A 27,699-nucleotide genomic window follows, 5' to 3' on the forward strand; every position below is an offset into this window, starting at 1 on the left:
TTAATATTATGTTATAATATAATATTATAATATGATAAATTATATATTTTATACTTTTAAACGAGTAATTCATTTTTATTTTTATTTATACATGCCGGCTATTTCGGACACCGCTTATACGATTTCGCTGAAATTTGTTATGTGTGGGTTTTGGAGGGTGGGAAAAATCGATCTAGTTTTTTAGTCTCAGGTCTCGGGAAACGTTAATTTTCAAGTTTTAACTCGGTTTCCTCACACCACATCACGTGACATCATTGCAAAATATGTACGATAATTTCGTCAATACTGTATTAGCGGTGTGTAGCTCAGTTGTAAGAGCCTCTGCTTATTGGCTCGAATTGTCACAGGTGTCGTGAGTTCGAATCCCGGTCGTGTAAAAAGATTGTTTAATATTTTTAAATTTTATTTTTTTTTTTTTCTTCAGTTTCTTTTTCACTATATATTATGTATTTTTTATTATTTAATTAATAAAATCGATAAAATAAAACAGAACTCCTAACCTAATTATTTATGTTTTTGTTACAGGCGCACACACACCCCTGCGAGTGATCCATAGAAACGCGTAAGCAGGTAAGGTAAGTGTTTTTATATATATATATATATATATATATATATATATATATATATATATATATATCGATTGATTAAATATATATATTAGATACTGACTGATTTGTATTTTATGTGTCATGCCGTGAAACTAAAACTTTAGCACAGAATCATATTGTGGCCCTGAAAAGGGCCTTTGGCAACCGGTCACCCGCGCGGTATGTAATGCCGCAGACGTTAATCCGAAAGACAAACGAATGCAACACACATTAACCGAACTCCGGGCGTTACCGCCAGATAGGTATGTAAGAAGGTAAGGAGGCAGCCTAAGCCTTCTTCTCGGTCTTCTTGGGCAGGAGCACGGCCTGAATGTTAGGCAGCACACCGCCCTGGGCGATGGTCACGCCGGAGAGGAGCTTGTTCAACTCTTCGTCGTTGCGTATCGCCAGCTGGAGATGTCTCGGGATGATCCTGGTCTTCTTGTTGTCGCGAGCGGCGTTTCCGGCCAACTCGAGAACCTCAGCCGCCAGGTACTCCATGACGGCCGCGAGGTACACGGGGGCACCGGCACCGACGCGCTCGGCGTAGTTGCCCTTGCGCAGAAGCCTGTGGATACGACCGACGGGGAACTGGAGTCCGGCACGGTTAGAACGGGATTTTGCCTTTCCCTTAACTTTACCACCCTTGCCGCGTCCAGACATGTTTATAGTAAGTTAATTAATTAATAAATTAACTAAAAACTAAAAAAAATAACACAATCAAACAACACGACAGACAAACGTACTAATCACGTACGATCGTGAGCTGATACTAATGAAAAAAATACCTGTATTTTATTTTATATTTTACGTGCGTATATGATAGTGGGGAGTATGAAGGGCAGAGATGACACGAGCGTGATCGGCCAATCAACGCTCACATAACGAAACCGCGTATCGAAGCAGAGGGAAAGAGACAGTGCGATGAGTGATTAGTGACGTGTGTTCTGCATTTATTTATATGATAAATTTGTAAATTAATTGAATGACTTCACGACTCTATGTATGTTTGCTTATTGCAATGAAACAGAGGTACTAAATAACCGTTCAATATCATACGTTAGCTCTGAAAAGGGCTTTCAGGGAATGAGATGAGGTGAGGTGAGGTGAGGTGAGGTGAGAGGGCGATGAGACGTGAGTGGATGAGAGAATGGCTGGTTACCCTGCATGTTATGTGCACTAATAGGCAAACACTGATTCTAATTGTATATATAATGATCATCATCATCATCGTCGCCTGAAAAAAAAAAAAAAATCTGGCATGTCGGGGCCGTGTTATGTGTGCACAGTTATGGAATTATTTTTGACTGATGGTGTGAATTAGTGTGTGGATAAAATAAATTTATATGGATGCAGTATACATGGTGAATGATGATTTTCTATTTGGAAAACGTGAGTGTTTCAAATTACTTAATTACTACCTAAATGTTATATCCTGTGTGTGTAGAATATGTAGATATATGTTGAGTCTAGGGAGTCGGGCAGTCGGGCCTCTCATCAAAGAGAGAGAGAAGAAGTGACCGATACCTACTTACTATTACTGTTACTACGATATATTGGTTGGTGACGGCACGTATGGTATGAATATGGAATGAATATCGGCGGGCTTCGGCTAGGTTAGGCTGCACAGACCATCGATCGATATAATATTTTCACCACACCAACTGGTAAAGGCATTCTTTGCTATTCGAAAACAGATAGCAAAATTGCATTTTATCCACAAGGGGGCAAAGTAATTTCATGCAAATTTTAACCCGATGTCTTAATATGTCTGCTAGATTTTACCTATAAATGATGATTTTGAATCAAAAATATTGAATAAATTGATGAATTTGATTTATTTTGATGTTTTATAGTCAGTATTTTGTTCGTGTTGGTGTGGTGAAAAATTTTGTGTTTCACTCGGTGGCAAAGTTTGTTTAACCTTCGTGCCTTGATACCCTCGCAACGCTCAAGATTCCACTATATTGAGAATATTGGAATCTTTCGCTTGCTCAGGTATCAATATTGGCACGTGCGGTTAAACAACTACTTTGCCCCCTTGTAAAACAAATAACTATTGATACTTTTAAAATAATTATATAGGAGGAGGTACCCAAATTTCATATTGACGTACTCAAGTAACTGTTGTTTATTTAACTTAAGATTTTATTTGAAATGAATACCTACTAACCTAACTGAATGAAACCTAACTTCGCGCAACCTAACTCGTTCAAACCTCACTCTACGTGACCTAACTCGGCTCGGATCAGTGATTTAAACTAACTTGCAATAGGTACCTATATTATTAAAAATAATAATTTTACTACAACATTATAATAATTAGAGGTATTATGTGTTTTATATAACGATTGCCACCGTATGTACGGCCTGAAACGAAACTTTTCACATAACATTCTGAACGTATTTGTGGCCCTGAAAAGGGCCGGTTATTGTTTGTTTGACGTACAAACAGACCACACTCTAGCAGCGTGCTCACTTAGAGCTGGTGTACTTGGTGACGGCCTTGGTGCCTTCACTGACGGCGTGCTTGGCGAGCTCGCCGGGGAGGAGCAGCCTGACGGAGGTCTGCACCTCCCTGCTGGTGATGGTGGACCTCTTGTTGTAGTGGGCGAGGCGGGAGGCCTCGGCGGCGATGCGCTCGAAGATATCGTTCACGAACGAGTTCATGATCGACATGGCCTTGCTGGAGATACCGGTGTCGGGGTGGACCTGCTTCAGCACCTTGTATATGTAGATGGCGTAGCTCTCCTTGCGCTTGTGCTTCTTCTTTTTCTTTGAGTCAGACTTGGAGATATTCTTCTGGGCGTTACCAGATTTCTTGGCAGCTTTACCGCTCGTCTTAGGTGGCATTTCTATGTATTAATTAATTAGACGTTCACAGTGCGAAGTTCGAACTGGAAGTGATAATTTTTTTTTCGAATTTTGAATTTTGTTACTGCTCTGAAAATGAAGTGGGGGGATAATTGATCGAGAGTCGAGTACGCATGTCTCGACCAATAGCGTTCGTGAATCGTTATCAATCTATGTGGCCCGCGTTTATGTATTAATATTATGTTATAATATAATATTATAATATGATAAATTATATATTTTATACTTTTAAACGAGTAATTCATTTTTATTTTTATTTATACATGCCGGCTATTTCGGACACCGCTTATACGATTTCGCTGAAATTTGTTATGTGTGGGTTTTGGAGGGTGGGAAAAATCGATCTAGTTTTTTAGTCTCAGGTCTCGGGAAACGTTAATTTTCAAGTTTTAACTCGGTTTCCTCACACCACATCACGTGACATCATTGCAAAATATGTACGATAATTTCGTCAATACTGTATTAGCGGTGTGTAGCTCAGTTGTAAGAGCCTCTGCTTATTGGCTCGAATTGTCACAGGTGTCGTGAGTTCGAATCCCGGTCGTGTAAAAAGATTGTTTAATATTTTTAAATTTTATTTTTTTTTTTTCTTCAGTTTCTTTTTCACTATATATTATGTATTTTTTATTATTTAATTAATAAAATCGATAAAATAAAACAGAACTCCTAACCTAATTATTTATGTTTTTGTTACAGGCGCACACACACCCCTGCGAGTGATCCATAGAAACGCGTAAGCAGGTAAGGTAAGTATATATATATATATATATATATATATATATATATATATATATATATATATATCGATTGATTAAATATATATATTAGATACTGACTGATTTGTATTTTATGTGTCATGCCGTGAAACTAAAACTTTAGCACAGAATCATATTGTGGCCCTGAAAAGGGCCTTTGGCAACCGGTCACCCGCGCGGTATGTAATGCCGCAGACGTTAATCCGAAAGACAAACGAATGCAACACACATTAACCGAACTCCGGGCGTTACCGCCAGATAGGTATGTAAGAAGGTAAGGAGGCAGCCTAAGCCTTCTTCTCGGTCTTCTTGGGCAGGAGCACGGCCTGAATGTTAGGCAGCACACCGCCCTGGGCGATGGTCACGCCGGAGAGGAGCTTGTTCAACTCTTCGTCGTTGCGTATCGCCAGCTGGAGATGTCTCGGGATGATCCTGGTCTTCTTGTTGTCGCGAGCGGCGTTTCCGGCCAACTCGAGAACCTCAGCCGCCAGGTACTCCATGACGGCCGCGAGGTACACGGGGGCACCGGCACCGACGCGCTCGGCGTAGTTGCCCTTGTACTGGGGACGCTATTGCTATGTCTTGTATGGGAACCCTGCATTTTATGATTAAGCACTGAGACTTGGCACAGTTGTTCATTGGGTGGCCCTGAGTAGATAAAGATCGGGAGGCATCGAGAGCCCCCCTTAATTTAGGAGGGAGGAGGGGGGGAAGGCTGGCGCCTCCGCGCTTCCTTTGAAACCATATTTCTCTAAAACTATACAAAATAGGGCATGCGATATATCATTTTCGGATAAATGAAGGACGAGGAATTCATTTTTGGAACAAAAAAAATGTATTTTAGAACAAAAATACAAAATAAAATGGGAAAATCTGAAAACGAGATTTTTTTTTATACATATTACTGCACATTTTATGAAAACTGTAATGGTTTTTTCTAAATAAAAAATATTATTTAATAGCTACATTTATCTAGTTTTAGAAAATGTATAATTTGTTATAGAAATATATTATAGGATGAGTGATAAAAAATAATTTACATCGCCCGATAGGGTGATTTGAATGCTCATTTCAATAAGTTTTGTCAATGATTTCAGGTATAATCACTATTTTTAACACACGAAAGCCGTAATCATTGTAGTTTATGGCTATTTTAGTGATTAATGTACTTAAAATAAAAAAAAATACAAAAATTTTAAAAAATATTAAAAATGTGACAATTTTTATTAACATTATCCTATTTTGTTCTTTCTACACAATATATATCTAAAAGCAATAAATATCAATAAAAAGCCACATTTATACAGTTTATAAAAATATATAGTTTGTTATATAAATATAATTATTACGAAACGCGAGATAAAAAATAATGAAAGTGACGTGGCAGGGCGATCTTGATGTACGGTACGGGTCAGTTTGTATGATTCGATGAGGTGAGGTAAAGGTACTCAAAGCTCTCAAAAAGTGTAGTTATTTAGAGTACTTCAAATTAAACAACATACTCCTATATAGTCTGAATTTAACTATTTATATTACATGAAATGATCGATTGATATGATAGGTCAGATATATACATCTGATCCTAATACATACATCTTGTGAAATAGTAGTTATCTATATGATTTGCATAATTTATGGATAATTCTTACTTGACATATTTATTATTCCAGATCTGCGTCCTGTACTTTGGTTAACGAGTGCCGAAAATAGTTATTAACCAAAAAAGACCGCCAAATTAACAGCATTTCACCGACAAAAGCTGCCTTGCACCATTTTTGTAAGGGTTATAGGTATATCAAGGTGTCCATGTATGGGGTCAACTAAACCCAATTCAAAATTTGCCATTATTTTCTACTTGTGGCTGGACGAAAGTCTGTAACAATTGGGATTTGGGAGCCTACTTGCCCGCAACGTTGCCTGTTGCTGCAGAAACATGCCTCGAAATTGTCGGATGCAGGTGTAATAAAAAACAGTGCCGCGTAAGGTGCAACCGTAAAAAAATACTTTTTAAATTAAATGTTCGGAGCTGATGTGCTTATGCAGTGGATGTTCTGATATATACATAATTAAATTCAGACTATTCATGTTGTTTTATTTGAATAACTCAAAATAGCTACACTTTTTGAGAGCCTTGAGTACTAGCCCCGATACACATGTTTTCGTCTAGTCAGACCATTTTTTGAGGTTCTCCTTTGTACAAAAGCAATGTCTTAGTTCAAAAATCATTAATGTTTAATGCTAATACGAATCTAGTTTATTTTTTATGGCACTATTGCGCAATAACTAACTATCATTGATACTGAAAGGAAGAATATGACGATTTTTATTTTATCTTTTATGGATGGGTAAAACCGATTTAAGGGGGCCCAAAGGAAGTAACTAAATTCTGCTAGTAAACTAAAAAATCTTCAAGCCTATGCATGCAGAACTGCTTTAGGAGAGGAGAACGTGATTAAGACATTTTTTTGCAATATAAGTCACATGCAATTTTATTTTACAATCAAAATAAACTATATTATAGGACTTTTACAATTTTCTGTACTGGGTCGTGATATACCTACATGTGTAAACGTTATTAGAATAAGTATATTTCTGTATTACTAGACGAACTCCACTGCATAGCGGGTAGTACCTTTACCTCACCTCATCGAATAATGAAACGTAAGATGTACATTAAAATTTTCATTTTCATTATTTTTTATCTCGCGTTTCGTAATATATTTATATAACAAACTATATATTTTTATAAACTGTATAAATGTGGCTTTTTATTGATATTTATTGCTTTTAGATATATATTGTGTAGAAAGAACAAAATAGGATAATGTTAAAAAAAATATCACATTTTTAATATTTTTTAAAAATTTTGTATTTTATTTTATTTTAAGTACATTAATCACTAAAATAGCCATAAACTACAATGATTACGGCTTTCGTGTGTTAAAAATAGTGATTATACCTGAAATCATTGACAAAACTTATTGAAATGAGCATTCAAATCACCCTATCGGGCGATGTAAATTATTTTTTATCACTCGTCCTATAATATATTTCTATAACAAATTATACATTTTCTAAAACTAGATAAATGTAGATATTAAATAATATTTTTTATTTAGAAAAAACCATTACAGTTTTCATAAAATGTGCAATAATATGTATAAAAAAAAATCTCGTTTTCAGATTTTCCCATTTTATTTTGTATTTTTGTTCTAAAATACATTTTTTTTGTTCCAAAAATGAATTCCTCGTCCTTCATTTATCCGAAAATGATATATCACATGCCCTATTTTGTATAGTTTTAGAGAAATATGGTTTCAAAGGAAGCGCGGCGGCGCCAGCCTTCCCCCCCTCTTCCCTCCTAAATTAAGGGGGGCTCTCAATGCCTCCCGATCTTTATCTACTCAGGGCCACCCAAGGAACAACCTGTGCCAAGTCTCAGTGCTTAATCATAAAATGCAGGGTGTTGTGCAATAGCGTCCCCAGTAGTGGCCCTGAAAAGGGCCTTTGGCAACCGGTCACCCGCGCGGTATGTAATGCCGCAGACGTTAATCCGAAAGACAAACGAATGCAACACACATTAACCGAACTCCGGGCGTTACCGCCAGATAGGTATGTAAGAAGGTAAGGAGGCAGCCTAAGCCTTCTTCTCGGTCTTCTTGGGCAGGAGCACGGCCTGAATGTTAGGCAGCACACCGCCCTGGGCGATGGTCACGCCGGAGAGGAGCTTGTTCAACTCTTCGTCGTTGCGTATCGCCAGCTGGAGATGTCTCGGGATGATCCTGGTCTTCTTGTTGTCGCGAGCGGCGTTTCCGGCCAACTCGAGAACCTCAGCCGCCAGGTACTCCATGACGGCCGCGAGGTACACGGGGGCACCGGCACCGACGCGCTCGGCGTAGTTGCCCTTGCGCAGAAGCCTGTGGATACGACCGACGGGGAACTGGAGTCCGGCACGGTTAGAACGGGATTTTGCCTTTCCCTTAACTTTACCACCCTTGCCGCGTCCAGACATGTTTATAGTAAGTTAATTAATTAATAAATTAACTAAAAACTAAAAAAAATAACACAATCAAACAACACGACAGACAAACGTACTAATCACGTACGATCGTGAGCTGATACTAATGAAAAAAATACCTGTATTTTATTTTATATTTTACGTGCGTATATGATAGTGGGGAGTATGAAGGGCAGAGATGACACGAGCGTGATCGGCCAATCAACGCTCACATAACGAAACCGCGTATCGAAGCAGAGGGAAAGAGACAGTGCGATGAGTGATTAGTGACGTGTGTTCTGCATTTATTTATATGATAAATTTGTAAATTAATTGAATGACTTCACGACTCTATGTATGTTTGCTTATTGCAATGAAACAGAGGTACTAAATAACCGTTCAATATCATACGTTAGCTCTGAAAAGGGCTTTCAGGGAATGAGATGAGGTGAGGTGAGGTGAGGTGAGGTGAGAGGGCGATGAGACGTGAGTGGATGAGAGAATGGCTGGTTACCCTGCATGTTATGTGCACTAATAGGCAAACACTGATTCTAATTGTATATATAATGATCATCATCATCATCGTCGCCTGAAAAAAAAAAAAAAAAAATCTGGCATGTCGGGGCCGTGTTATGTGTGCACAGTTATGGAATTATTTTTGACTGATGGTGTGAATTAGTGTGTGGATAAAATAAATTTATATGGATGCAGTATACATGGTGAATGATGATTTTCTATTTGGAAAACGTGAGTGTTTCAAATTACTTAATTACTACCTAAATGTTATATCCTGTGTGTGTAGAATATGTAGATATATGTTGAGTCTAGGGAGTCGGGCAGTCGGGCCTCTCATCAAAGAGAGAGAGAAGAAGTGACCGATACCTACTTACTATTACTGTTACTACGATATATTGGTTGGTGACGGCACGTATGGTATGAATATGGAATGAATATCGGCGGGCTTCGGCTAGGTTAGGCTGCACAGACCATCGATCGATATAATATTTTCACCACACCAACTGGTAAAGGCATTCTTTGCTATTCGAAAACAGATAGCAAAATTGCATTTTATCCACAAGGGGGCAAAGTAATTTCATGCAAATTTTAACCCGATGTCTTAATATGTCTGCTAGATTTTACCTATAAATGATGATTTTGAATCAAAAATATTGAATAAATTGATGAATTTGATTTATTTTGATGTTTTATAGTCAGTATTTTGTTCGTGTTGGTGTGGTGAAAAATTTTGTGTTTCACTCGGTGGCAAAGTTTGTTTAACCTTCGTGCCTTGATACCCTCGCAACGCTCAAGATTCCACTATATTGAGAATATTGGAATCTTTCGCTTGCTCAGGTATCAATATTGGCACGTGCGGTTAAACAACTACTTTGCCCCCTTGTAAAACAAATAACTATTGATACTTTTAAAATAATTATATAGGAGGAGGTACCCAAATTTCATATTGACGTACTCAAGTAACTGTTGTTTATTTAACTTAAGATTTTATTTGAAATGAATACCTACTAACCTAACTGAATGAAACCTAACTTCGCGCAACCTAACTCGTTCAAACCTCACTCTACGTGACCTAACTCGGCTCGGATCAGTGATTTAAACTAACTTGCAATAGGTACCTATATTATTAAAAATAATAATTTTACTACAACATTATAATAATTAGAGGTATTATGTGTTTTATATAACGATTGCCACCGTATGTACGGCCTGAAACGAAACTTTTCACATAACATTCTGAACGTATTTGTGGCCCTGAAAAGGGCCGGTTATTGTTTGTTTGACGTACAAACAGACCACACTCTAGCAGCGTGCTCACTTAGAGCTGGTGTACTTGGTGACGGCCTTGGTGCCTTCACTGACGGCGTGCTTGGCGAGCTCGCCGGGGAGGAGCAGCCTGACGGAGGTCTGCACCTCCCTGCTGGTGATGGTGGACCTCTTGTTGTAGTGGGCGAGGCGGGAGGCCTCGGCGGCGATGCGCTCGAAGATATCGTTCACGAACGAGTTCATGATCGACATGGCCTTGCTGGAGATACCGGTGTCGGGGTGGACCTGCTTCAGCACCTTGTATATGTAGATGGCGTAGCTCTCCTTGCGCTTGTGCTTCTTCTTTTTCTTTGAGTCAGACTTGGAGATATTCTTCTGGGCGTTACCAGATTTCTTGGCAGCTTTACCGCTCGTCTTAGGTGGCATTTCTATGTATTAATTAATTAGACGTTCACAGTGCGAAGTTCGAACTGGAAGTGATAATTTTTTTTTTCGAATTTTGAATTTTGTTACTGCTCTGAAAATGAAGTGGGGGGATAATTGATCGAGAGTCGAGTACGCATGTCTCGACCAATAGCGTTCGTGAATCGTTATCAATCTATGTGGCCCGCGTTTATGTATTAATATTATGTTATAATATAATATTATAATATGATAAATTATATATTTTATACTTTTAAACGAGTAATTCATTTTTATTTTTATTTATACATGCCGGCTATTTCGGACACCGCTTATACGATTTCGCTGAAATTTGTTATGTGTGGGTTTTGGAGGGTGGGAAAAATCGATCTAGTTTTTTAGTCTCAGGTCTCGGGAAACGTTAATTTTCAAGTTTTAACTCGGTTTCCTCACACCACATCACGTGACATCATTGCAAAATATGTACGATAATTTCGTCAATACTGTATTAGCGGTGTGTAGCTCAGTTGTAAGAGCCTCTGCTTATTGGCTCGAATTGTCACAGGTGTCGTGAGTTCGAATCCCGGTCGTGTAAAAAGATTGTTTAATATTTTTAAATTTTTTTTTTTTTTTTCTTCAGTTTCTTTTTCACTATATATTATGTATTTTTTATTATTTAATTAATAAAATCGATAAAATAAAACAGAACTCCTAACCTAATTATTTATGTTTTTGTTACAGGCGCACACACACCCCTGCGAGTGATCCATAGAAACGCGTAAGCAGGTAAGGTAAGTGTTTTTATATATATATATATATATATATATATATCGATTGATTAAATATATATATTAGATACTGACTGATTTGTATTTTATGTGTCATGCCGTGAAACTAAAACTTTAGCACAGAATCATATTGTGGCCCTGAAAAGGGCCTTTGGCAACCGGTCACCCGCGCGGTATGTAATGCCGCAGACGTTAATCCGAAAGACAAACGAATGCAACACACATTAACCGAACTCCGGGCGTTACCGCCAGATAGGTATGTAAGAAGGTAAGGAGGCAGCCTAAGCCTTCTTCTCGGTCTTCTTGGGCAGGAGCACGGCCTGAATGTTAGGCAGCACACCGCCCTGGGCGATGGTCACGCCGGAGAGGAGCTTGTTCAACTCTTCGTCGTTGCGTATCGCCAGCTGGAGATGTCTCGGGATGATCCTGGTCTTCTTGTTGTCGCGAGCGGCGTTTCCGGCCAACTCGAGAACCTCAGCCGCCAGGTACTCCATGACGGCCGCGAGGTACACGGGGGCACCGGCACCGACGCGCTCGGCGTAGTTGCCCTTGCGCAGAAGCCTGTGGATACGACCGACGGGGAACTGGAGTCCGGCACGGTTAGAACGGGATTTTGCCTTTCCCTTAACTTTACCACCCTTGCCGCGTCCAGACATGTTTATAGTAAGTTAATTAATTAATAAATTAACTAAAAACTAAAAAAAATAACACAATCAAACAACACGACAGACAAACGTACTAATCACGTACGATCGTGAGCTGATACTAATGAAAAAAATACCTGTATTTTATTTTATATTTTACGTGCGTATATGATAGTGGGGAGTATGAAGGGCAGAGATGACACGAGCGTGATCGGCCAATCAACGCTCACATAACGAAACCGCGTATCGAAGCAGAGGGAAAGAGACAGTGCGATGAGTGATTAGTGACGTGTGTTCTGCATTTATTTATATGATAAATTTGTAAATTAATTGAATGACTTCACGACTCTATGTATGTTTGCTTATTGCAATGAAACAGAGGTACTAAATAACCGTTCAATATCATACGTTAGCTCTGAAAAGGGCTTTCAGGGAATGAGATGAGGTGAGGTGAGGTGAGGTGAGGTGAGAGGGCGATGAGACGTGAGTGGATGAGAGAATGGCTGGTTACCCTGCATGTTATGTGCACTAATAGGCAAACACTGATTCTAATTGTATATATAATGATCATCATCATCATCGTCGCCTGAAAAAAAAAAAAAATCTGGCATGTCGGGGCCGTGTTATGTGTGCACAGTTATGGAATTATTTTTGACTGATGGTGTGAATTAGTGTGTGGATAAAATAAATTTATATGGATGCAGTATACATGGTGAATGATGATTTTCTATTTGGAAAACGTGAGTGTTTCAAATTACTTAATTACTACCTAAATGTTATATCCTGTGTGTGTAGAATATGTAGATATATGTTGAGTCTAGGGAGTCGGGCAGTCGGGCCTCTCATCAAAGAGAGAGAGAAGAAGTGACCGATACCTACTTACTATTACTGTTACTACGATATATTGGTTGGTGACGGCACGTATGGTATGAATATGGAATGAATATCGGCGGGCTTCGGCTAGGTTAGGCTGCACAGACCATCGATCGATATAATATTTTCACCACACCAACTGGTAAAGGCATTCTTTGCTATTCGAAAACAGATAGCAAAATTGCATTTTATCCACAAGGGGGCAAAGTAATTTCATGCAAATTTTAACCCGATGTCTTAATATGTCTGCTAGATTTTACCTATAAATGATGATTTTGAATCAAAAATATTGAATAAATTGATGAATTTGATTTATTTTGATGTTTTATAGTCAGTATTTTGTTCGTGTTGGTGTGGTGAAAAATTTTGTGTTTCACTCGGTGGCAAAGTTTGTTTAACCTTCGTGCCTTGATACCCTCGCAACGCTCAAGATTCCACTATATTGAGAATATTGGAATCTTTCGCTTGCTCAGGTATCAATATTGGCACGTGCGGTTAAACAACTACTTTGCCCCCTTGTAAAACAAATAACTATTGATACTTTTAAAATAATTATATAGGAGGAGGTACCCAAATTTCATATTGACGTACTCAAGTAACTGTTGTTTATTTAACTTAAGATTTTATTTGAAATGAATACCTACTAACCTAACTGAATGAAACCTAACTTCGCGCAACCTAACTCGTTCAAACCTCACTCTACGTGACCTAACTCGGCTCGGATCAGTGATTTAAACTAACTTGCAATAGGTACCTATATTATTAAAAATAATAATTTTACTACAACATTATAATAATTAGAGGTATTATGTGTTTTATATAACGATTGCCACCGTATGTACGGCCTGAAACGAAACTTTTCACATAACATTCTGAACGTATTTGTGGCCCTGAAAAGGGCCGGTTATTGTTTGTTTGACGTACAAACAGACCACACTCTAGCAGCGTGCTCACTTAGAGCTGGTGTACTTGGTGACGGCCTTGGTGCCTTCACTGACGGCGTGCTTGGCGAGCTCGCCGGGGAGGAGCAGCCTGACGGAGGTCTGCACCTCCCTGCTGGTGATGGTGGACCTCTTGTTGTAGTGGGCGAGGCGGGAGGCCTCGGCGGCGATGCGCTCGAAGATATCGTTCACGAACGAGTTCATGATCGACATGGCCTTGCTGGAGATACCGGTGTCGGGGTGGACCTGCTTCAGCACCTTGTATATGTAGATGGCGTAGCTCTCCTTGCGCTTGTGCTTCTTCTTTTTCTTTGAGTCAGACTTGGAGATATTCTTCTGGGCGTTACCAGATTTCTTGGCAGCTTTACCGCTCGTCTTAGGTGGCATTTCTATGTATTAATTAATTAGACGTTCACAGTGCGAAGTTCGAACTGGAAGTGATAATTTTTTTTTTCGAATTTTGAATTTTGTTACTGCTCTGAAAATGAAGTGGGGGGATAATTGATCGAGAGTCGAGTACGCATGTCTCGACCAATAGCGTTCGTGAATCGTTATCAATCTATGTGGCCCGCGTTTATGTATTAATATTATGTTATAATATAATATTATAATATGATAAATTATATATTTTATACTTTTAAACGAGTAATTCATTTTTATTTTTATTTATACATGCCGGCTATTTCGGACACCGCTTATACGATTTCGCTGAAATTTGTTATGTGTGGGTTTTGGAGGGTGGGAAAAATCGATCTAGTTTTTTAGTCTCAGGTCTCGGGAAACGTTAATTTTCAAGTTTTAACTCGGTTTCCTCACACCACATCACGTGACATCATTGCAAAATATGTACGATAATTTCGTCAATACTGTATTAGCGGTGTGTAGCTCAGTTGTAAGAGCCTCTGCTTATTGGCTCGAATTGTCACAGGTGTCGTGAGTTCGAATCCCGGTCGTGTGAAAAGATTGTTTAATATTTTTAAATTTTTTTTTTTTTTTCTTCAGTTTCTTTTTCACTATATATTATGTATTTTTTATTATTTAATTAATAAAATCGATAAAATAAAACAGAACTCCTAACCTAATTATTTATGTTTTTGTTACAGGCGCACACACACCCCTGCGAGTGATCCATAGAAACGCGTAAGCAGGTAAGGTAAGTGTTTTATATATATATATATTATATATATATATATATATATATATATATATATCGATTGATTAAATATATATATTAGATACTGACTGATTTGTATTTTATGTGTCATGCCGTGAAACTAAAACTTTAGCACAGAATCATATTGTGGCCCTGAAAAGGGCCTTTGGCAACCGGTCACCCGCGCGGTATGTAATGCCGCAGACGTTAATCCGAAAGACAAACGAATGCAACACACATTAACCGAACTCCGGGCGTTACCGCCAGATAGGTATGTAAGAAGGTAAGGAGGCAGCCTAACCTTCTTCTCGGTCTTCTTGGGCAGGAGCACGGCCTGAATGTTAGGCAGCACACCGCCCTGGGCGATGGTCACGCCGGAGAGGAGCTTGTTCAACTCTTCGTCGTTGCGTATCGCCAGCTGGAGATGTCTCGGGATGATCCTGGTCTTCTTGTTGTCGCGAGCGGCGTTTCCGGCCAACTCGAGAACCTCAGCCGCCAGGTACTCCATGACGGCCGCGAGGTACACGGGGGCACCGGCACCGACGCGCTCGGCGTAGTTGCCCTTGCGCAGAAGCCTGTGGATACGACCGACGGGGAACTGGAGTCCGGCACGGTTAGAACGGGATTTTGCCTTTCCCTTAACTTTACCACCCTTGCCGCGTCCAGACATGTTTATAGTAAGTTAATTAATTAATAAATTAACTAAAAACTAAAAAAAATAACACAATCAAACAACACGACAGACAAACGTACTAATCACGTACGATCGTGAGCTGATACTAATGAAAAAAATACCTGTATTTTATTTTATATTTTACGTGCGTATATGATAGTGGGGAGTATGAAGGGCAGAGATGACACGAGCGTGATCGGCCAATCAACGCTCACATAACGAAACCGCGTATCGAAGCAGAGGGAAAGAGACAGTGCGATGAGTGATTAGTGACGTGTGTTCTGCATTTATTTATATGATAAATTTGTAAATTAATTGAATGACTTCACGACTCTATGTATGTTTGCTTATTGCAATGAAACAGAGGTACTAAATAACCGTTCAATATCATACGTTAGCTCTGAAAAGGGCTTTCAGGGAATGAGATGAGGTGAGGTGAGGTGAGGTGAGGTGAGAGGGCGATGAGACGTGAGTGGATGAGAGAATGGCTGGTTACCCTGCATGTTATGTGCACTAATAGGCAAACACTGATTCTAATTGTATATATAATGATCATCATCATCATCGTCGCCTGAAAAAAAAAAAAAAATCTGGCATGTCGGGGCCGTGTTATGTGTGCACAGTTATGGAATTATTTTTGACTGATGGTGTGAATTAGTGTGTGGATAAAATAAATTTATATGGATGCAGTATACATGGTGAATGATGATTTTCTATTTGGAAAACGTGAGTGTTTCAAATTACTTAATTACTACCTAAATGTTATATCCTGTGTGTGTAGAATATGTAGATATATGTTGAGTCTAGGGAGTCGGGCAGTCGGGCCTCTCATCAAAAGAGAGAGAAGAAGTGACCGATACCTACTTACTATTACTGTTACTACGATATATTGGTTGGTGACGGCACGTATGGTATGAATATGGAATGAATATCGGCGGGCTTCGGCTAGGTTAGGCTGCACAGACCATCGATCGATATAATATTTTCACCACACCAACTGGTAAAGGCATTCTTTGCTATTCGAAAACAGATAGCAAAATTGCATTTTATCCACAAGGGGGCAAAGTAATTTCATGCAAATTTTAACCCGATGTCTTAATATGTCTGCTAGATTTTACCTATAAATGATGATTTTGAATCAAAAATATTGAATAAATTGATGAATTTGATTTATTTTGATGTTTTATAGTCAGTATTTTGTTCGTGTTGGTGTGGTGAAAAATTTTGTGTTTCACTCGGTGGCAAAGTTTGTTTAACCTTCGTGCCTTGATACCCTCGCAACGCTCAAGATTCCACTATATTGAGAATATTGGAATCTTTCGCTTGCTCAGGTATCAATATTGGCACGTGCGGTTAAACAACTACTTTGCCCCCTTGTAAAACAAATAACTATTGATACTTTTAAAATAATTATATAGGAGGAGGTACCCAAATTTCATATTGACGTACTCAAGTAACTGTTGTTTATTTAACTTAAGATTTTATTTGAAATGAATACCTACTAACCTAACTGAATGAAACCTAACTTCGCGCAACCTAACTCGTTCAAACCTCACTCTACGTGACCTAACTCGGCTCGGATCAGTGATTTAAACTAACTTGCAATAGGTACCTATATTATTAAAAATAATAATTTTACTACAACATTATAATAATTAGAGGTATTATGTGTTTTATATAACGATTGCCACCGTATGTACGGCCTGAAACGAAACTTTTCACATAACATTCTGAACGTATTTGTGGCCCTGAAAAGGGCCGGTTATTGTTTGTTTGACGTACAAACAGACCACACTCTAGCAGCGTGCTCACTTAGAGCTGGTGTACTTGGTGACGGCCTTGGTGCCTTCACTGACGGCGTGCTTGGCGAGCTCGCCGGGGAGGAGCAGCCTGACGGAGGTCTGCACCTCCCTGCTGGTGATGGTGGACCTCTTGTTGTAGTGGGCGAGGCGGGAGGCCTCGGCGGCGATGCGCTCGAAGATATCGTTCACGAACGAGTTCATGATCGACATGGCCTTGCTGGAGATACCGGTGTCGGGGTGGACCTGCTTCAGCACCTTGTATATGTAGATGGCGTAGCTCTCCTTGCGCTTGTGCTTCTTCTTTTTCTTTGAGTCAGACTTGGAGATATTCTTCTGGGCGTTACCAGATTTCTTGGCAGCTTTACCGCTCGTCTTAGGTGGCATTTCTATGTATTAATTAATTAGACGTTCACAGTGCGAAGTTCGAACTGGAAGTGATAATTTTTTTTTCGAATTTTGAATTTTGTTACTGCTCTGAAAATGAAGTGGGGGGATAATTGATCGAGAGTCGAGTACGCATGTCTCGACCAATAGCGTTCGTGAATCGTTATCAATCTATGTGGCCCGCGTTTATGTATTAATATTATGTTATAATATAATATTATAATATGATAAATTATATATTTTATACTTTTAAACGAGTAATTCATTTTTATTTTTATTTATACATGCCGGCTATTTCGGACACCGCTTATACGATTTCGCTGAAATTTGTTATGTGTGGGTTTTGGAGGGTGGGAAAAATCGATCTAGTTTTTTAGTCTCAGGTCTCGGGAAACGTTAATTTTCAAGTTTTAACTCGGTTTCCTCACACCACATCACGTGACATCATTGCAAAATATGTACGATAATTTCGTCAATACTGTATTAGCGGTGTGTAGCTCAGTTGTAAGAGCCTCTGCTTATTGGCTCGAATTGTCACAGGTGTCGTGAGTTCGAATCCCGGTCGTGTAAAAAGATTGTTTAATATTTTTAAATTTTATTTTTTTTTTTTTTTTCTTCAGTTTCTTTTTCACTATATATTATGTATTTTTTATTATTTAATTAATAAAATCGATAAAATAAAACAGAACTCCTAACCTAATTATTTATGTTTTTGTTACAGGCGCACACACACCCCTGCGAGTGATCCATAGAAACGCGTAAGCAGGTAAGGTAAGTGTTTTTATATATATATATATATATATATATATATATATATATATATATATATATATCGATTGATTAAATATATATATTAGATACTGACTGATTTGTATTTTATGTGTCATGCCGTGAAACTAAAACTTTAGCACAGAATCATATTGTGGCCCTGAAAAGGGCCTTTGGCAACCGGTCACCCGCGCGGTATGTAATGCCGCAGACGTTAATCCGAAAGACAAACGAATGCAACACACATTAACCGAACTCCGGGCGTTACCGCCAGATAGGTATGTAAGAAGGTAAGGAGGCAGCCTAAGCCTTCTTCTCGGTCTTCTTGGGCAGGAGCACGGCCTGAATGTTAGGCAGCACACCGCCCTGGGCGATGGTCACGCCGGAGAGGAGCTTGTTCAACTCTTCGTCGTTGCGTATCGCCAGCTGGAGATGTCTCGGGATGATCCTGGTCTTCTTGTTGTCGCGAGCGGCGTTTCCGGCCAACTCGAGAACCTCAGCCGCCAGGTACTCCATGACGGCCGCGAGGTACACGGGGGCACCGGCACCGACGCGCTCGGCGTAGTTGCCCTTGCGCAGAAGCCTGTGGATACGACCGACGGGGAACTGGAGTCCGGCACGGTTAGAACGGGATTTTGCCTTTCCCTTAACTTTACCACCCTTGCCGCGTCCAGACATGTTTATAGTAAGTTAATTAATTAATAAATTAACTAAAAACTAAAAAAAATAACACAATCAAACAACACGACAGACAAACGTACTAATCACGTACGATCGTGAGCTGATACTAATGAAAAAAATACCTGTATTTTATTTTATATTTTACGTGCGTATATGATAGTGGGGAGTATGAAGGGCAGAGATGACACGAGCGTGATCGGCCAATCAACGCTCACATAACGAAACCGCGTATCGAAGCAGAGGGAAAGAGACAGTGCGATGAGTGATTAGTGACGTGTGTTCTGCATTTATTTATATGATAAATTTGTAAATTAATTGAATGACTTCACGACTCTATGTATGTTTGCTTATTGCAATGAAACAGAGGTACTAAATAACCGTTCAATATCATACGTTAGCTCTGAAAAGGGCTTTCAGGGAATGAGATGAGGTGAGGTGAGGTGAGGTGAGGTGAGAGGGCGATGAGACGTGAGTGGATGAGAGAATGGCTGGTTACCCTGCATGTTATGTGCACTAATAGGCAAACACTGATTCTAATTGTATATATAATGATCATCATCATCATCGTCGCCTGAAAAAAAAAAAATCTGGCATGTCGGGGCCGTGTTATGTGTGCACAGTTATGGAATTATTTTTGACTGATGGTGTGAATTAGTGTGTGGATAAAATAAATTTATATGGATGCAGTATACATGGTGAATGATGATTTTCTATTTGGAAAACGTGAGTGTTTCAAATTACTTAATTACTACCTAAATGTTATATCCTGTGTGTGTAGAATATGTAGATATATGTTGAGTCTAGGGAGTCGGGCAGTCGGGCCTCTCATCAAAGAGAGAGAGAAGAAGTGACCGATACCTACTTACTATTACTGTTACTACGATATATTGGTTGGTGACGGCACGTATGGTATGAATATGGAATGAATATCGGCGGGCTTCGGCTAGGTTAGGCTGCACAGACCATCGATCGATATAATATTTTCACCACACCAACTGGTAAAGGCATTCTTTGCTATTCGAAAACAGATAGCAAAATTGCATTTTATCCACAAGGGGGCAAAGTAATTTCATGCAAATTTTAACCCGATGTCTTAATATGTCTGCTAGATTTTACCTATAAATGATGATTTTGAATCAAAAATATTGAATAAATTGATGAATTTGATTTATTTTGATGTTTTATAGTCAGTATTTTGTTCGTGTTGGTGTGGTGAAAAATTTTGTGTTTCACTCGGTGGCAAAGTTTGTTTAACCTTCGTGCCTTGATACCCTCGCAACGCTCAAGATTCCACTATATTGAGAATATTGGAATCTTTCGCTTGCTCAGGTATCAATATTGGCACGTGCGGTTAAACAACTACTTTGCCCCCTTGTAAAACAAATAACTATTGATACTTTTAAAATAATTATATAGGAGGAGGTACCCAAATTTCATATTGACGTACTCAAGTAACTGTTGTTTATTTAACTTAAGATTTTATTTGAAATGAATACCTACTAACCTAACTGAATGAAACCTAACTTCGCGCAACCTAACTCGTTCAAACCTCACTCTACGTGACCTAACTCGGCTCGGATCAGTGATTTAAACTAACTTGCAATAGGTACCTATATTATTAAAAATAATAATTTTACTACAACATTATAATAATTAGAGGTATTATGTGTTTTATATAACGATTGCCACCGTATGTACGGCCTGAAACGAAACTTTTCACATAACATTCTGAACGTATTTGTGGCCCTGAAAAGGGCCGGTTATTGTTTGTTTGACGTACAAACAGACCACACTCTAGCAGCGTGCTCACTTAGAGCTGGTGTACTTGGTGACGGCCTTGGTGCCTTCACTGACGGCGTGCTTGGCGAGCTCGCCGGGGAGGAGCAGCCTGACGGAGGTCTGCACCTCCCTGCTGGTGATGGTGGACCTCTTGTTGTAGTGGGCGAGGCGGGAGGCCTCGGCGGCGATGCGCTCGAAGATATCGTTCACGAACGAGTTCATGATCGACATGGCCTTGCTGGAGATACCGGTGTCGGGGTGGACCTGCTTCAGCACCTTGTATATGTAGATGGCGTAGCTCTCCTTGCGCTTGTGCTTCTTCTTTTTCTTTGAGTCAGACTTGGAGATATTCTTCTGGGCGTTACCAGATTTCTTGGCAGCTTTACCGCTCGTCTTAGGTGGCATTTCTATGTATTAATTAATTAGACGTTCACAGTGCGAAGTTCGAACTGGAAGTGATAATTTTTTTTTCGAATTTTGAATTTTGTTACTGCTCTGAAAATGAAGTGGGGGGATAATTGATCGAGAGTCGAGTACGCATGTCTCGACCAATAGCGTTCGTGAATCGTTATCAATCTATGTGGCCCGCGTTTATGTATTAATATTATGTTATAATATAATATTATAATATGATAAATTATATATTTTATACTTTTAAACGAGTAATTCATTTTTATTTTTATTTATACATGCCGGCTATTTCGGACACCGCTTATACGATTTCGCTGAAATTTGTTATGTGTGGGTTTTGGAGGGTGGGAAAAATCGATCTAGTTTTTTAGTCTCAGGTCTCGGGAAACGTTAATTTTCAAGTTTTAACTCGGTTTCCTCACACCACATCACGTGACATCATTGCAAAATATGTACGATAATTTCGTCAATACTGTATTAGCGGTGTGTAGCTCAGTTGTAAGAGCCTCTGCTTATTGGCTCGAATTGTCACAGGTGTCGTGAGTTCGAATCCCGGTCGTGTAAAAAGATTGTTTAATATTTTTAAATTTTATTTTTTTTTTTTCTTCAGTTTCTTTTTCACTATATATTATGTATTTTTTATTATTTAATTAATAAAATCGATAAAATAAAACAGAACTCCTAACCTAATTATTTATGTTTTTGTTACAGGCGCACACACACCCCTGCGAGTGATCCATAGAAACGCGTAAGCAGGTAAGGTAAGTGTTTTATATATATATATATATATATATATATATATATATATATATATATATATATATCGATTGATTAAATATATATATTAGATACTGACTGATTTGTATTTTATGTGTCATGCCGTGAAACTAAAACTTTAGCACAGAATCATATTGTGGCCCTGAAAAGGGCCTTTGGCAACCGGTCACCCGCGCGGTATGTAATGCCGCAGACGTTAATCCGAAAGACAAACGAATGCAACACACATTAACCGAACTCCGGGCGTTACCGCCAGATAGGTATGTAAGAAGGTAAGGAGGCAGCCTAAGCCTTCTTCTCGGTCTTCTTGGGCAGGAGCACGGCCTGAATGTTAGGCAGCACACCGCCCTGGGCGATGGTCACGCCGGAGAGGAGCTTGTTCAACTCTTCGTCGTTGCGTATCGCCAGCTGGAGATGTCTCGGGATGATCCTGGTCTTCTTGTTGTCGCGAGCGGCGTTTCCGGCCAACTCGAGAACCTCAGCCGCCAGGTACTCCATGACGGCCGCGAGGTACACGGGGGCACCGGCACCGACGCGCTCGGCGTAGTTGCCCTTGCGCAGAAGCCTGTGGATACGACCGACGGGGAACTGGAGTCCGGCACGGTTAGAACGGGATTTTGCCTTTCCCTTAACTTTACCACCCTTGCCGCGTCCAGACATGTTTATAGTAAGTTAATTAATTAATAAATTAACTAAAAACTAAAAAAAATAACACAATCAAACAACACGACAGACAAACGTACTAATCACGTACGATCGTGAGCTGATACTAATGAAAAAAATACCTGTATTTTATTTTATATTTTACGTGCGTATATGATAGTGGGGAGTATGAAGGGCAGAGATGACACGAGCGTGATCGGCCAATCAACGCTCACATAACGAAACCGCGTATCGAAGCAGAGGGAAAGAGACAGTGCGATGAGTGATTAGTGACGTGTGTTCTGCATTTATTTATATGATAAATTTGTAAATTAATTGAATGACTTCACGACTCTATGTATGTTTGCTTATTGCAATGAAACAGAGGTACTAAATAACCGTTCAATATCATACGTTAGCTCTGAAAAGGGCTTTCAGGGAATGAGATGAGGTGAGGTGAGGTGAGGTGAGGTGAGAGGGCGATGAGACGTGAGTGGATGAGAGAATGGCTGGTTACCCTGCATGTTATGTGCACTAATAGGCAAACACTGATTCTAATTGTATATATAATGATCATCATCATCATCGTCGCCTGAAAAAAAAAAAAAAATCTGGCATGTCGGGGCCGTGTTATGTGTGCACAGTTATGGAATTATTTTTGACTGATGGTGTGAATTAGTGTGTGGATAAAATAAATTTATATGGATGCAGTATACATGGTGAATGATGATTTTCTATTTGGAAAACGTGAGTGTTTCAAATTACTTAATTACTACCTAAATGTTATATCCTGTGTGTGTAGAATATGTAGATATATGTTGAGTCTAGGGAGTCGGGCAGTCGGGCCTCTCATCAAAGAGAGAGAGAAGAAGTGACCGATACCTACTTACTATTACTGTTACTACGATATATTGGTTGGTGACGGCACGTATGGTATGAATATGGAATGAATATCGGCGGGCTTCGGCTAGGTTAGGCTGCACAGACCATCGATCGATATAATATTTTCACCACACCAACTGGTAAAGGCATTCTTTGCTATTCGAAAACAGATAGCAAAATTGCATTTTATCCACAAGGGGGCAAAGTAATTTCATGCAAATTTTAACCCGATGTCTTAATATGTCTGCTAGATTTTACCTATAAATGATGATTTTGAATCAAAAATATTGAATAAATTGATGAATTTGATTTATTTTGATGTTTTATAGTCAGTATTTTGTTCGTGTTGGTGTGGTGAAAAATTTTGTGTTTCACTCGGTGGCAAAGTTTGTTTAACCTTCGTGCCTTGATACCCTCGCAACGCTCAAGATTCCACTATATTGAGAATATTGGAATCTTTCGCTTGCTCAGGTATCAATATTGGCACGTGCGGTTAAACAACTACTTTGCCCCCTTGTAAAACAAATAACTATTGATACTTTTAAAATAATTATATAGGAGGAGGTACCCAAATTTCATATTGACGTACTCAAGTAACTGTTGTTTATTTAACTTAAGATTTTATTTGAAATGAATACCTACTAACCTAACTGAATGAAACCTAACTTCGCGCAACCTAACTCGTTCAAACCTCACTCTACGTGACCTAACTCGGCTCGGATCAGTGATTTAAACTAACTTGCAATAGGTACCTATATTATTAAAAATAATAATTTTACTACAACATTATAATAATTAGAGGTATTATGTGTTTTATATAACGATTGCCACCGTATGTACGGCCTGAAACGAAACTTTTCACATAACATTCTGAACGTATTTGTGGCCCTGAAAAGGGCCGGTTATTGTTTGTTTGACGTACAAACAGACCACACTCTAGCAGCGTGCTCACTTAGAGCTGGTGTACTTGGTGACGGCCTTGGTGCCTTCACTGACGGCGTGCTTGGCGAGCTCGCCGGGGAGGAGCAGCCTGACGGAGGTCTGCACCTCCCTGCTGGTGATGGTGGACCTCTTGTTGTAGTGGGCGAGGCGGGAGGCCTCGGCGGCGATGCGCTCGAAGATATCGTTCACGAACGAGTTCATGATCGACATGGCCTTGCTGGAGATACCGGTGTCGGGGTGGACCTGCTTCAGCACCTTGTATATGTAGATGGCGTAGCTCTCCTTGCGCTTGTGCTTCTTCTTTTTCTTTGAGTCAGACTTGGAGATATTCTTCTGGGCGTTACCAGATTTCTTGGCAGCTTTACCGCTCGTCTTAGGTGGCATTTCTATGTATTAATTAATTAGACGTTCACAGTGCGAAGTTCGAACTGGAAGTGATAATTTTTTTTTTCGAATTTTGAATTTTGTTACTGCTCTGAAAATGAAGTGGGGGGATAATTGATCGAGAGTCGAGTACGCATGTCTCGACCAATAGCGTTCGTGAATCGTTATCAATCTATGTGGCCCGCGTTTATGTATTAATATTATGTTATAATATAATATTATAATATGATAAATTATATATTTTATACTTTTAAACGAGTAATTCATTTTTATTTTTATTTATACATGCCGGCTATTTCGGACACCGCTTATACGATTTCGCTGAAATTTGTTATGTGTGGGTTTTGGAGGGTGGGAAAAATCGATCTAGTTTTTTAGTCTCAGGTCTCGGGAAACGTTAATTTTCAAGTTTTAACTCGGTTTCCTCACACCACATCACGTGACATCATTGCAAAATATGTACGATAATTTCGTCAATACTGTATTAGCGGTGTGTAGCTCAGTTGTAAGAGCCTCTGCTTATTGGCTCGAATTGTCACAGGTGTCGTGAGTTCGAATCCCGGTCGTGTAAAAAGATTGTTTAATATTTTTAAATTTTATTTTTTTTTTTTCTTCAGTTTCTTTTTCACTATATTGTTAGCGACGCGTCGAAATATATGTAAAATAGCATAAGAATTCGATTAAGACTGTATTCGCAATAAAGATTATTTCGTAGGTAGGAAACGGGTAGAACTGCGTTAGTTAAGTTAATTTTGTCAATTCCGATTATTAAGTGTGATAATAAGACTCATATGTGATGTATTCGATAGCAGGCAATTCCCATATTCCTTCCTTCCCAAGTCGCGGAAACCGAGTCCAAAGTTCAATCTAAACTCAGACTGTCCATTGGACTACGATTAATAGCCAATAAGCACTAACGTGAGAGGCTTAGAGCGAGAAAACCGAACTCTCCTCTGATTGGCTAAAAATATTTCCTTAAAGTTCCGAAATCATTTTCCTTTCACCCGAAAATTGCCTTAGGATTACTCGAATCCAAGCCAATAACTCGATAACTATAAGACATATGAAGATGTAAATAGTTTTAAAACGTAGCTGGGAACTTACGTAACACGATAACCTACATTTCCATAGTAATATTCCGTTATCGATAACAATGGAGCTCAAGGCAAGCTGAGAAACCAGTCTATTGTATGGCCCGGACGGCTAATCACCTCTTCTATTGTGTAAAAACGTAAACAAACGCAGGTGCATTCCACTCGAGGTGAATGACCCTAGTGTCAGGTGCATTGTTACGTAATTTCGAAGCGATAGCCTAATTAGTTTATAAGTAATTAGGATTTGAACGAAAAATGATAGCGTTAAATTCACGTAATCGAGCGCCGTAACGCGTTCGACCAATCACGACGCGCCATCCGTCGCCTATCGGGCGCAATTATTTACCTCTCTATCGCACGGAGCCTCGCGCTCAGCCGAGTCGTGATTGGGCGAATAAATTGAAATGTTTCTTTCCGTGAAGCGTAGGCGCATTCTGAAAAGGGGTATAAAAGGAACGATCGCTCGGTATGGGACATTCGAATTCGACCGGAACAAGAAGAACCAGCAGCCTCCAAGGAAAACCAGCAGCCAGCAGCCTACTACAAGCAGCCTACAGCCAGCAGCCAGCAGCCTACAGCCAGCAGCTAGCAGCCTACAGCCAGCAGCCAGCCACCCTTCACGACGGGTAGCGGCAGCAGCAGAAAACGACAGCATCGCGACGTATCGTCCGTACCGAGCGTTTCGTTAGGATCAAGTTAGGATATTAGCTTAGGAGTATTTTTATAACCGCGTTAAAATTAGAGTCGTTGATTTTGTAAATATAAACCATTTGATTTGATTCGTTTTTTAGTTAGTGTATTCCAAAATCATAATCGGTACGGTTGATTGCTGAGGACGACATCGAAGCTCAAGGTACAGGCCCGGGACGAAAGAGTGAGTCGCACGAGCTCCAGCACATTCTCTCCACCGAGCCGTCGATAGGAAGCTTTGCGGACGCGGTCTGCAACAGTTTCTGGTCCTTCGAACCGGATCTTCGTGCGGACTACGGGTCTACAGCGACGTACCTGTCATGAGCGACGACAGGATGGTAAGGACGAGGTCCAGATCCAACCGAGCTGCGTCAGTGACGAGCGAAGAGGAGAGGCAGCAACTACTCGACGAAGGCGCGTCGGCGGCCCGCGAACGAGAGGCCGCACGCGCAAGCGCTGAGAGGGCGATGGGCGCCGACGCGGCGCGCCCTCCTCACCTCCCTCCGGACCCGCTGGCGTAACGGAAGGGCTTAGCGTCGCCGGCGCGCAACCGATGGGCGCGGCGACAGCTAACAGCACGCTCAGGTATGGATTAACCGTAGAGACACCGAGGTCACCGTCCTACGACACGACATTGCTATGGCGAAGGGATTTAGCCAAGCGGTTACGGCGTCGTTCCAGACCCACGCCGATCCCAGCTAGACATCCCAAGGCTGCCGTCATAGACAGAACTACCGAGAAACGAAAGTCGCTGCAGGAAACTACCAAGGAGGTAAATAAACCAATTATTAAAGCTCAGTCCGTCAGATCACATGCGAGCAGTCGCACTGTGATAGAAGCGCAGCTGTCTCAGGCGGAGCTCGAGGCCAGCGAACGGCTAGCGGAGATATCCCGGAGGGAGTTGCAGCTAGAAGCGGACATGGTACGTAAACGGCTAGACGCCAGAAAACTGCAGATCCGCGCTAATGCGGATAGCGCAGACGAGCACGAATCT

At 40.1% G+C, this 27,699-nt stretch overlaps 13 protein-coding genes across 13 annotated transcripts; all 13 read right to left on the reverse strand.

The window, feature by feature from the left end:
- Positions 1–685: 685 nt before the first annotated feature.
- Positions 686–1,322, reverse strand: LOC125239720 (histone H2A). The gene has a single exon (XM_048147360.1). It carries the CDS (start codon positions 1,248–1,250, stop codon positions 876–878), a length of 375 nt encoding a protein of 124 aa, XP_048003317.1. The 5' UTR covers positions 1,251–1,322; the 3' UTR covers positions 686–875.
- A 1,735-nt stretch (positions 1,323–3,057) lies between these two features.
- LOC125239719 (histone H2B-like) lies at positions 3,058–3,541 on the reverse strand. The gene has a single exon (XM_048147359.1). It carries the CDS (start codon positions 3,438–3,440, stop codon positions 3,063–3,065), a length of 378 nt encoding a protein of 125 aa, XP_048003316.1. The 5' UTR covers positions 3,441–3,541; the 3' UTR covers positions 3,058–3,062.
- A 772-nt stretch (positions 3,542–4,313) lies between these two features.
- Positions 4,314–7,797, reverse strand: LOC125240084 (histone H2A-like). The gene is made up of 2 exons (XM_048147930.1): positions 7,783–7,797; positions 4,314–4,776 (listed from the first exon to the last, which is right to left on the reverse strand). The coding sequence occupies exons 1-2, from the start codon at positions 7,795–7,797 to the stop codon at positions 4,504–4,506; spliced, it is 288 nt and encodes a 95-aa protein (XP_048003887.1). The 3' UTR covers positions 4,314–4,503.
- LOC125239721 (histone H2A) lies at positions 7,734–8,300 on the reverse strand. Its single transcript, XM_048147361.1, has one exon. It carries the CDS (start codon positions 8,226–8,228, stop codon positions 7,854–7,856), a length of 375 nt encoding a protein of 124 aa, XP_048003318.1. The 5' UTR covers positions 8,229–8,300; the 3' UTR covers positions 7,734–7,853.
- A 1,738-nt stretch (positions 8,301–10,038) lies between these two features.
- LOC125239722 (histone H2B-like) lies at positions 10,039–10,436 on the reverse strand. Its single transcript, XM_048147363.1, has one exon. It carries the CDS (start codon positions 10,419–10,421, stop codon positions 10,044–10,046), a length of 378 nt encoding a protein of 125 aa, XP_048003320.1. The 5' UTR covers positions 10,422–10,436; the 3' UTR covers positions 10,039–10,043.
- An 840-nt stretch (positions 10,437–11,276) lies between these two features.
- On the reverse strand, positions 11,277–11,913 carry LOC125239995 (histone H2A). The gene has a single exon (XM_048147790.1). The coding sequence runs from the start codon at positions 11,839–11,841 to the stop codon at positions 11,467–11,469; it is 375 nt and encodes a 124-aa protein (XP_048003747.1). The 5' UTR covers positions 11,842–11,913; the 3' UTR covers positions 11,277–11,466.
- Positions 11,914–13,647: 1,734 nt separating this feature from the next.
- On the reverse strand, positions 13,648–14,045 carry LOC125239969 (histone H2B-like). The gene has a single exon (XM_048147763.1). It carries the CDS (start codon positions 14,028–14,030, stop codon positions 13,653–13,655), a length of 378 nt encoding a protein of 125 aa, XP_048003720.1. The 5' UTR covers positions 14,031–14,045; the 3' UTR covers positions 13,648–13,652.
- A 2-nt stretch (positions 14,046–14,047) lies between these two features.
- LOC125240085 (histone H2A-like) lies at positions 14,048–15,538 on the reverse strand. The gene is made up of 2 exons (XM_048147931.1): positions 15,098–15,538; positions 14,048–14,074 (listed from the first exon to the last, which is right to left on the reverse strand). Exons 1-2 carry the CDS (start codon positions 15,464–15,466, stop codon positions 14,048–14,050), a joined length of 396 nt encoding a protein of 131 aa, XP_048003888.1. The 5' UTR covers positions 15,467–15,538.
- Positions 15,539–17,272: 1,734 nt separating this feature from the next.
- Positions 17,273–17,756, reverse strand: LOC125239773 (histone H2B-like). Its single transcript, XM_048147446.1, has one exon. It carries the CDS (start codon positions 17,653–17,655, stop codon positions 17,278–17,280), a length of 378 nt encoding a protein of 125 aa, XP_048003403.1. The 5' UTR covers positions 17,656–17,756; the 3' UTR covers positions 17,273–17,277.
- A 780-nt stretch (positions 17,757–18,536) lies between these two features.
- LOC125239774 (histone H2A) lies at positions 18,537–19,173 on the reverse strand. The gene has a single exon (XM_048147447.1). The coding sequence runs from the start codon at positions 19,099–19,101 to the stop codon at positions 18,727–18,729; it is 375 nt and encodes a 124-aa protein (XP_048003404.1). The 5' UTR covers positions 19,102–19,173; the 3' UTR covers positions 18,537–18,726.
- Positions 19,174–20,905: 1,732 nt separating this feature from the next.
- LOC125239772 (histone H2B-like) lies at positions 20,906–21,389 on the reverse strand. The gene has a single exon (XM_048147445.1). It carries the CDS (start codon positions 21,286–21,288, stop codon positions 20,911–20,913), a length of 378 nt encoding a protein of 125 aa, XP_048003402.1. The 5' UTR covers positions 21,289–21,389; the 3' UTR covers positions 20,906–20,910.
- Positions 21,390–22,166: 777 nt separating this feature from the next.
- LOC125239996 (histone H2A) lies at positions 22,167–22,803 on the reverse strand. The gene has a single exon (XM_048147791.1). The coding sequence runs from the start codon at positions 22,729–22,731 to the stop codon at positions 22,357–22,359; it is 375 nt and encodes a 124-aa protein (XP_048003748.1). The 5' UTR covers positions 22,732–22,803; the 3' UTR covers positions 22,167–22,356.
- A 1,735-nt stretch (positions 22,804–24,538) lies between these two features.
- Positions 24,539–24,939, reverse strand: LOC125239971 (histone H2B-like). The gene has a single exon (XM_048147765.1). The coding sequence runs from the start codon at positions 24,919–24,921 to the stop codon at positions 24,544–24,546; it is 378 nt and encodes a 125-aa protein (XP_048003722.1). The 5' UTR covers positions 24,922–24,939; the 3' UTR covers positions 24,539–24,543.
- Between the last annotated feature and the right edge of the window lie 2,760 nt (positions 24,940–27,699).

Source organism: Leguminivora glycinivorella, chromosome 26, assembly GCF_023078275.1.
Source record: "Leguminivora glycinivorella isolate SPB_JAAS2020 chromosome 26, LegGlyc_1.1, whole genome shotgun sequence".
Classification (NCBI taxonomy): domain Eukaryota; kingdom Metazoa; phylum Arthropoda; class Insecta; order Lepidoptera; family Tortricidae; genus Leguminivora; species Leguminivora glycinivorella.

Excerpts from the sequence above, each read along its gene's own strand:
- LOC125239720 (XM_048147360.1), bottom strand. The coding sequence starts at position 1,250 with ATGTCTGGACGCGGCAAGGGTGGTAAAGTTAAGGGAAAGGCAAAATCC.
- LOC125239719 (XM_048147359.1), bottom strand. The coding sequence starts at position 3,440 with ATGCCACCTAAGACGAGCGGTAAAGCTGCCAAGAAATCTGGTAACGCC.
- LOC125239721 (XM_048147361.1), bottom strand. The coding sequence starts at position 8,228 with ATGTCTGGACGCGGCAAGGGTGGTAAAGTTAAGGGAAAGGCAAAATCC.
- LOC125239722 (XM_048147363.1), bottom strand. The coding sequence starts at position 10,421 with ATGCCACCTAAGACGAGCGGTAAAGCTGCCAAGAAATCTGGTAACGCC.
- LOC125239995 (XM_048147790.1), bottom strand. The coding sequence starts at position 11,841 with ATGTCTGGACGCGGCAAGGGTGGTAAAGTTAAGGGAAAGGCAAAATCC.
- LOC125239969 (XM_048147763.1), bottom strand. The coding sequence starts at position 14,030 with ATGCCACCTAAGACGAGCGGTAAAGCTGCCAAGAAATCTGGTAACGCC.
- LOC125240085 (XM_048147931.1), bottom strand. The coding sequence starts at position 15,466 with ATGTCTGGACGCGGCAAGGGTGGTAAAGTTAAGGGAAAGGCAAAATCC. Across the intron at positions 14,075-15,097 it reads CCAAGAAGACCGAGAAGAAG|TTCGAACTTCGCACTGTGAA; the intron begins GTTAGGCTGCCT and ends TATCACTTCCAG.
- LOC125239773 (XM_048147446.1), bottom strand. The coding sequence starts at position 17,655 with ATGCCACCTAAGACGAGCGGTAAAGCTGCCAAGAAATCTGGTAACGCC.
- LOC125239774 (XM_048147447.1), bottom strand. The coding sequence starts at position 19,101 with ATGTCTGGACGCGGCAAGGGTGGTAAAGTTAAGGGAAAGGCAAAATCC.
- LOC125239772 (XM_048147445.1), bottom strand. The coding sequence starts at position 21,288 with ATGCCACCTAAGACGAGCGGTAAAGCTGCCAAGAAATCTGGTAACGCC.
- LOC125239996 (XM_048147791.1), bottom strand. The coding sequence starts at position 22,731 with ATGTCTGGACGCGGCAAGGGTGGTAAAGTTAAGGGAAAGGCAAAATCC.
- LOC125239971 (XM_048147765.1), bottom strand. The coding sequence starts at position 24,921 with ATGCCACCTAAGACGAGCGGTAAAGCTGCCAAGAAATCTGGTAACGCC.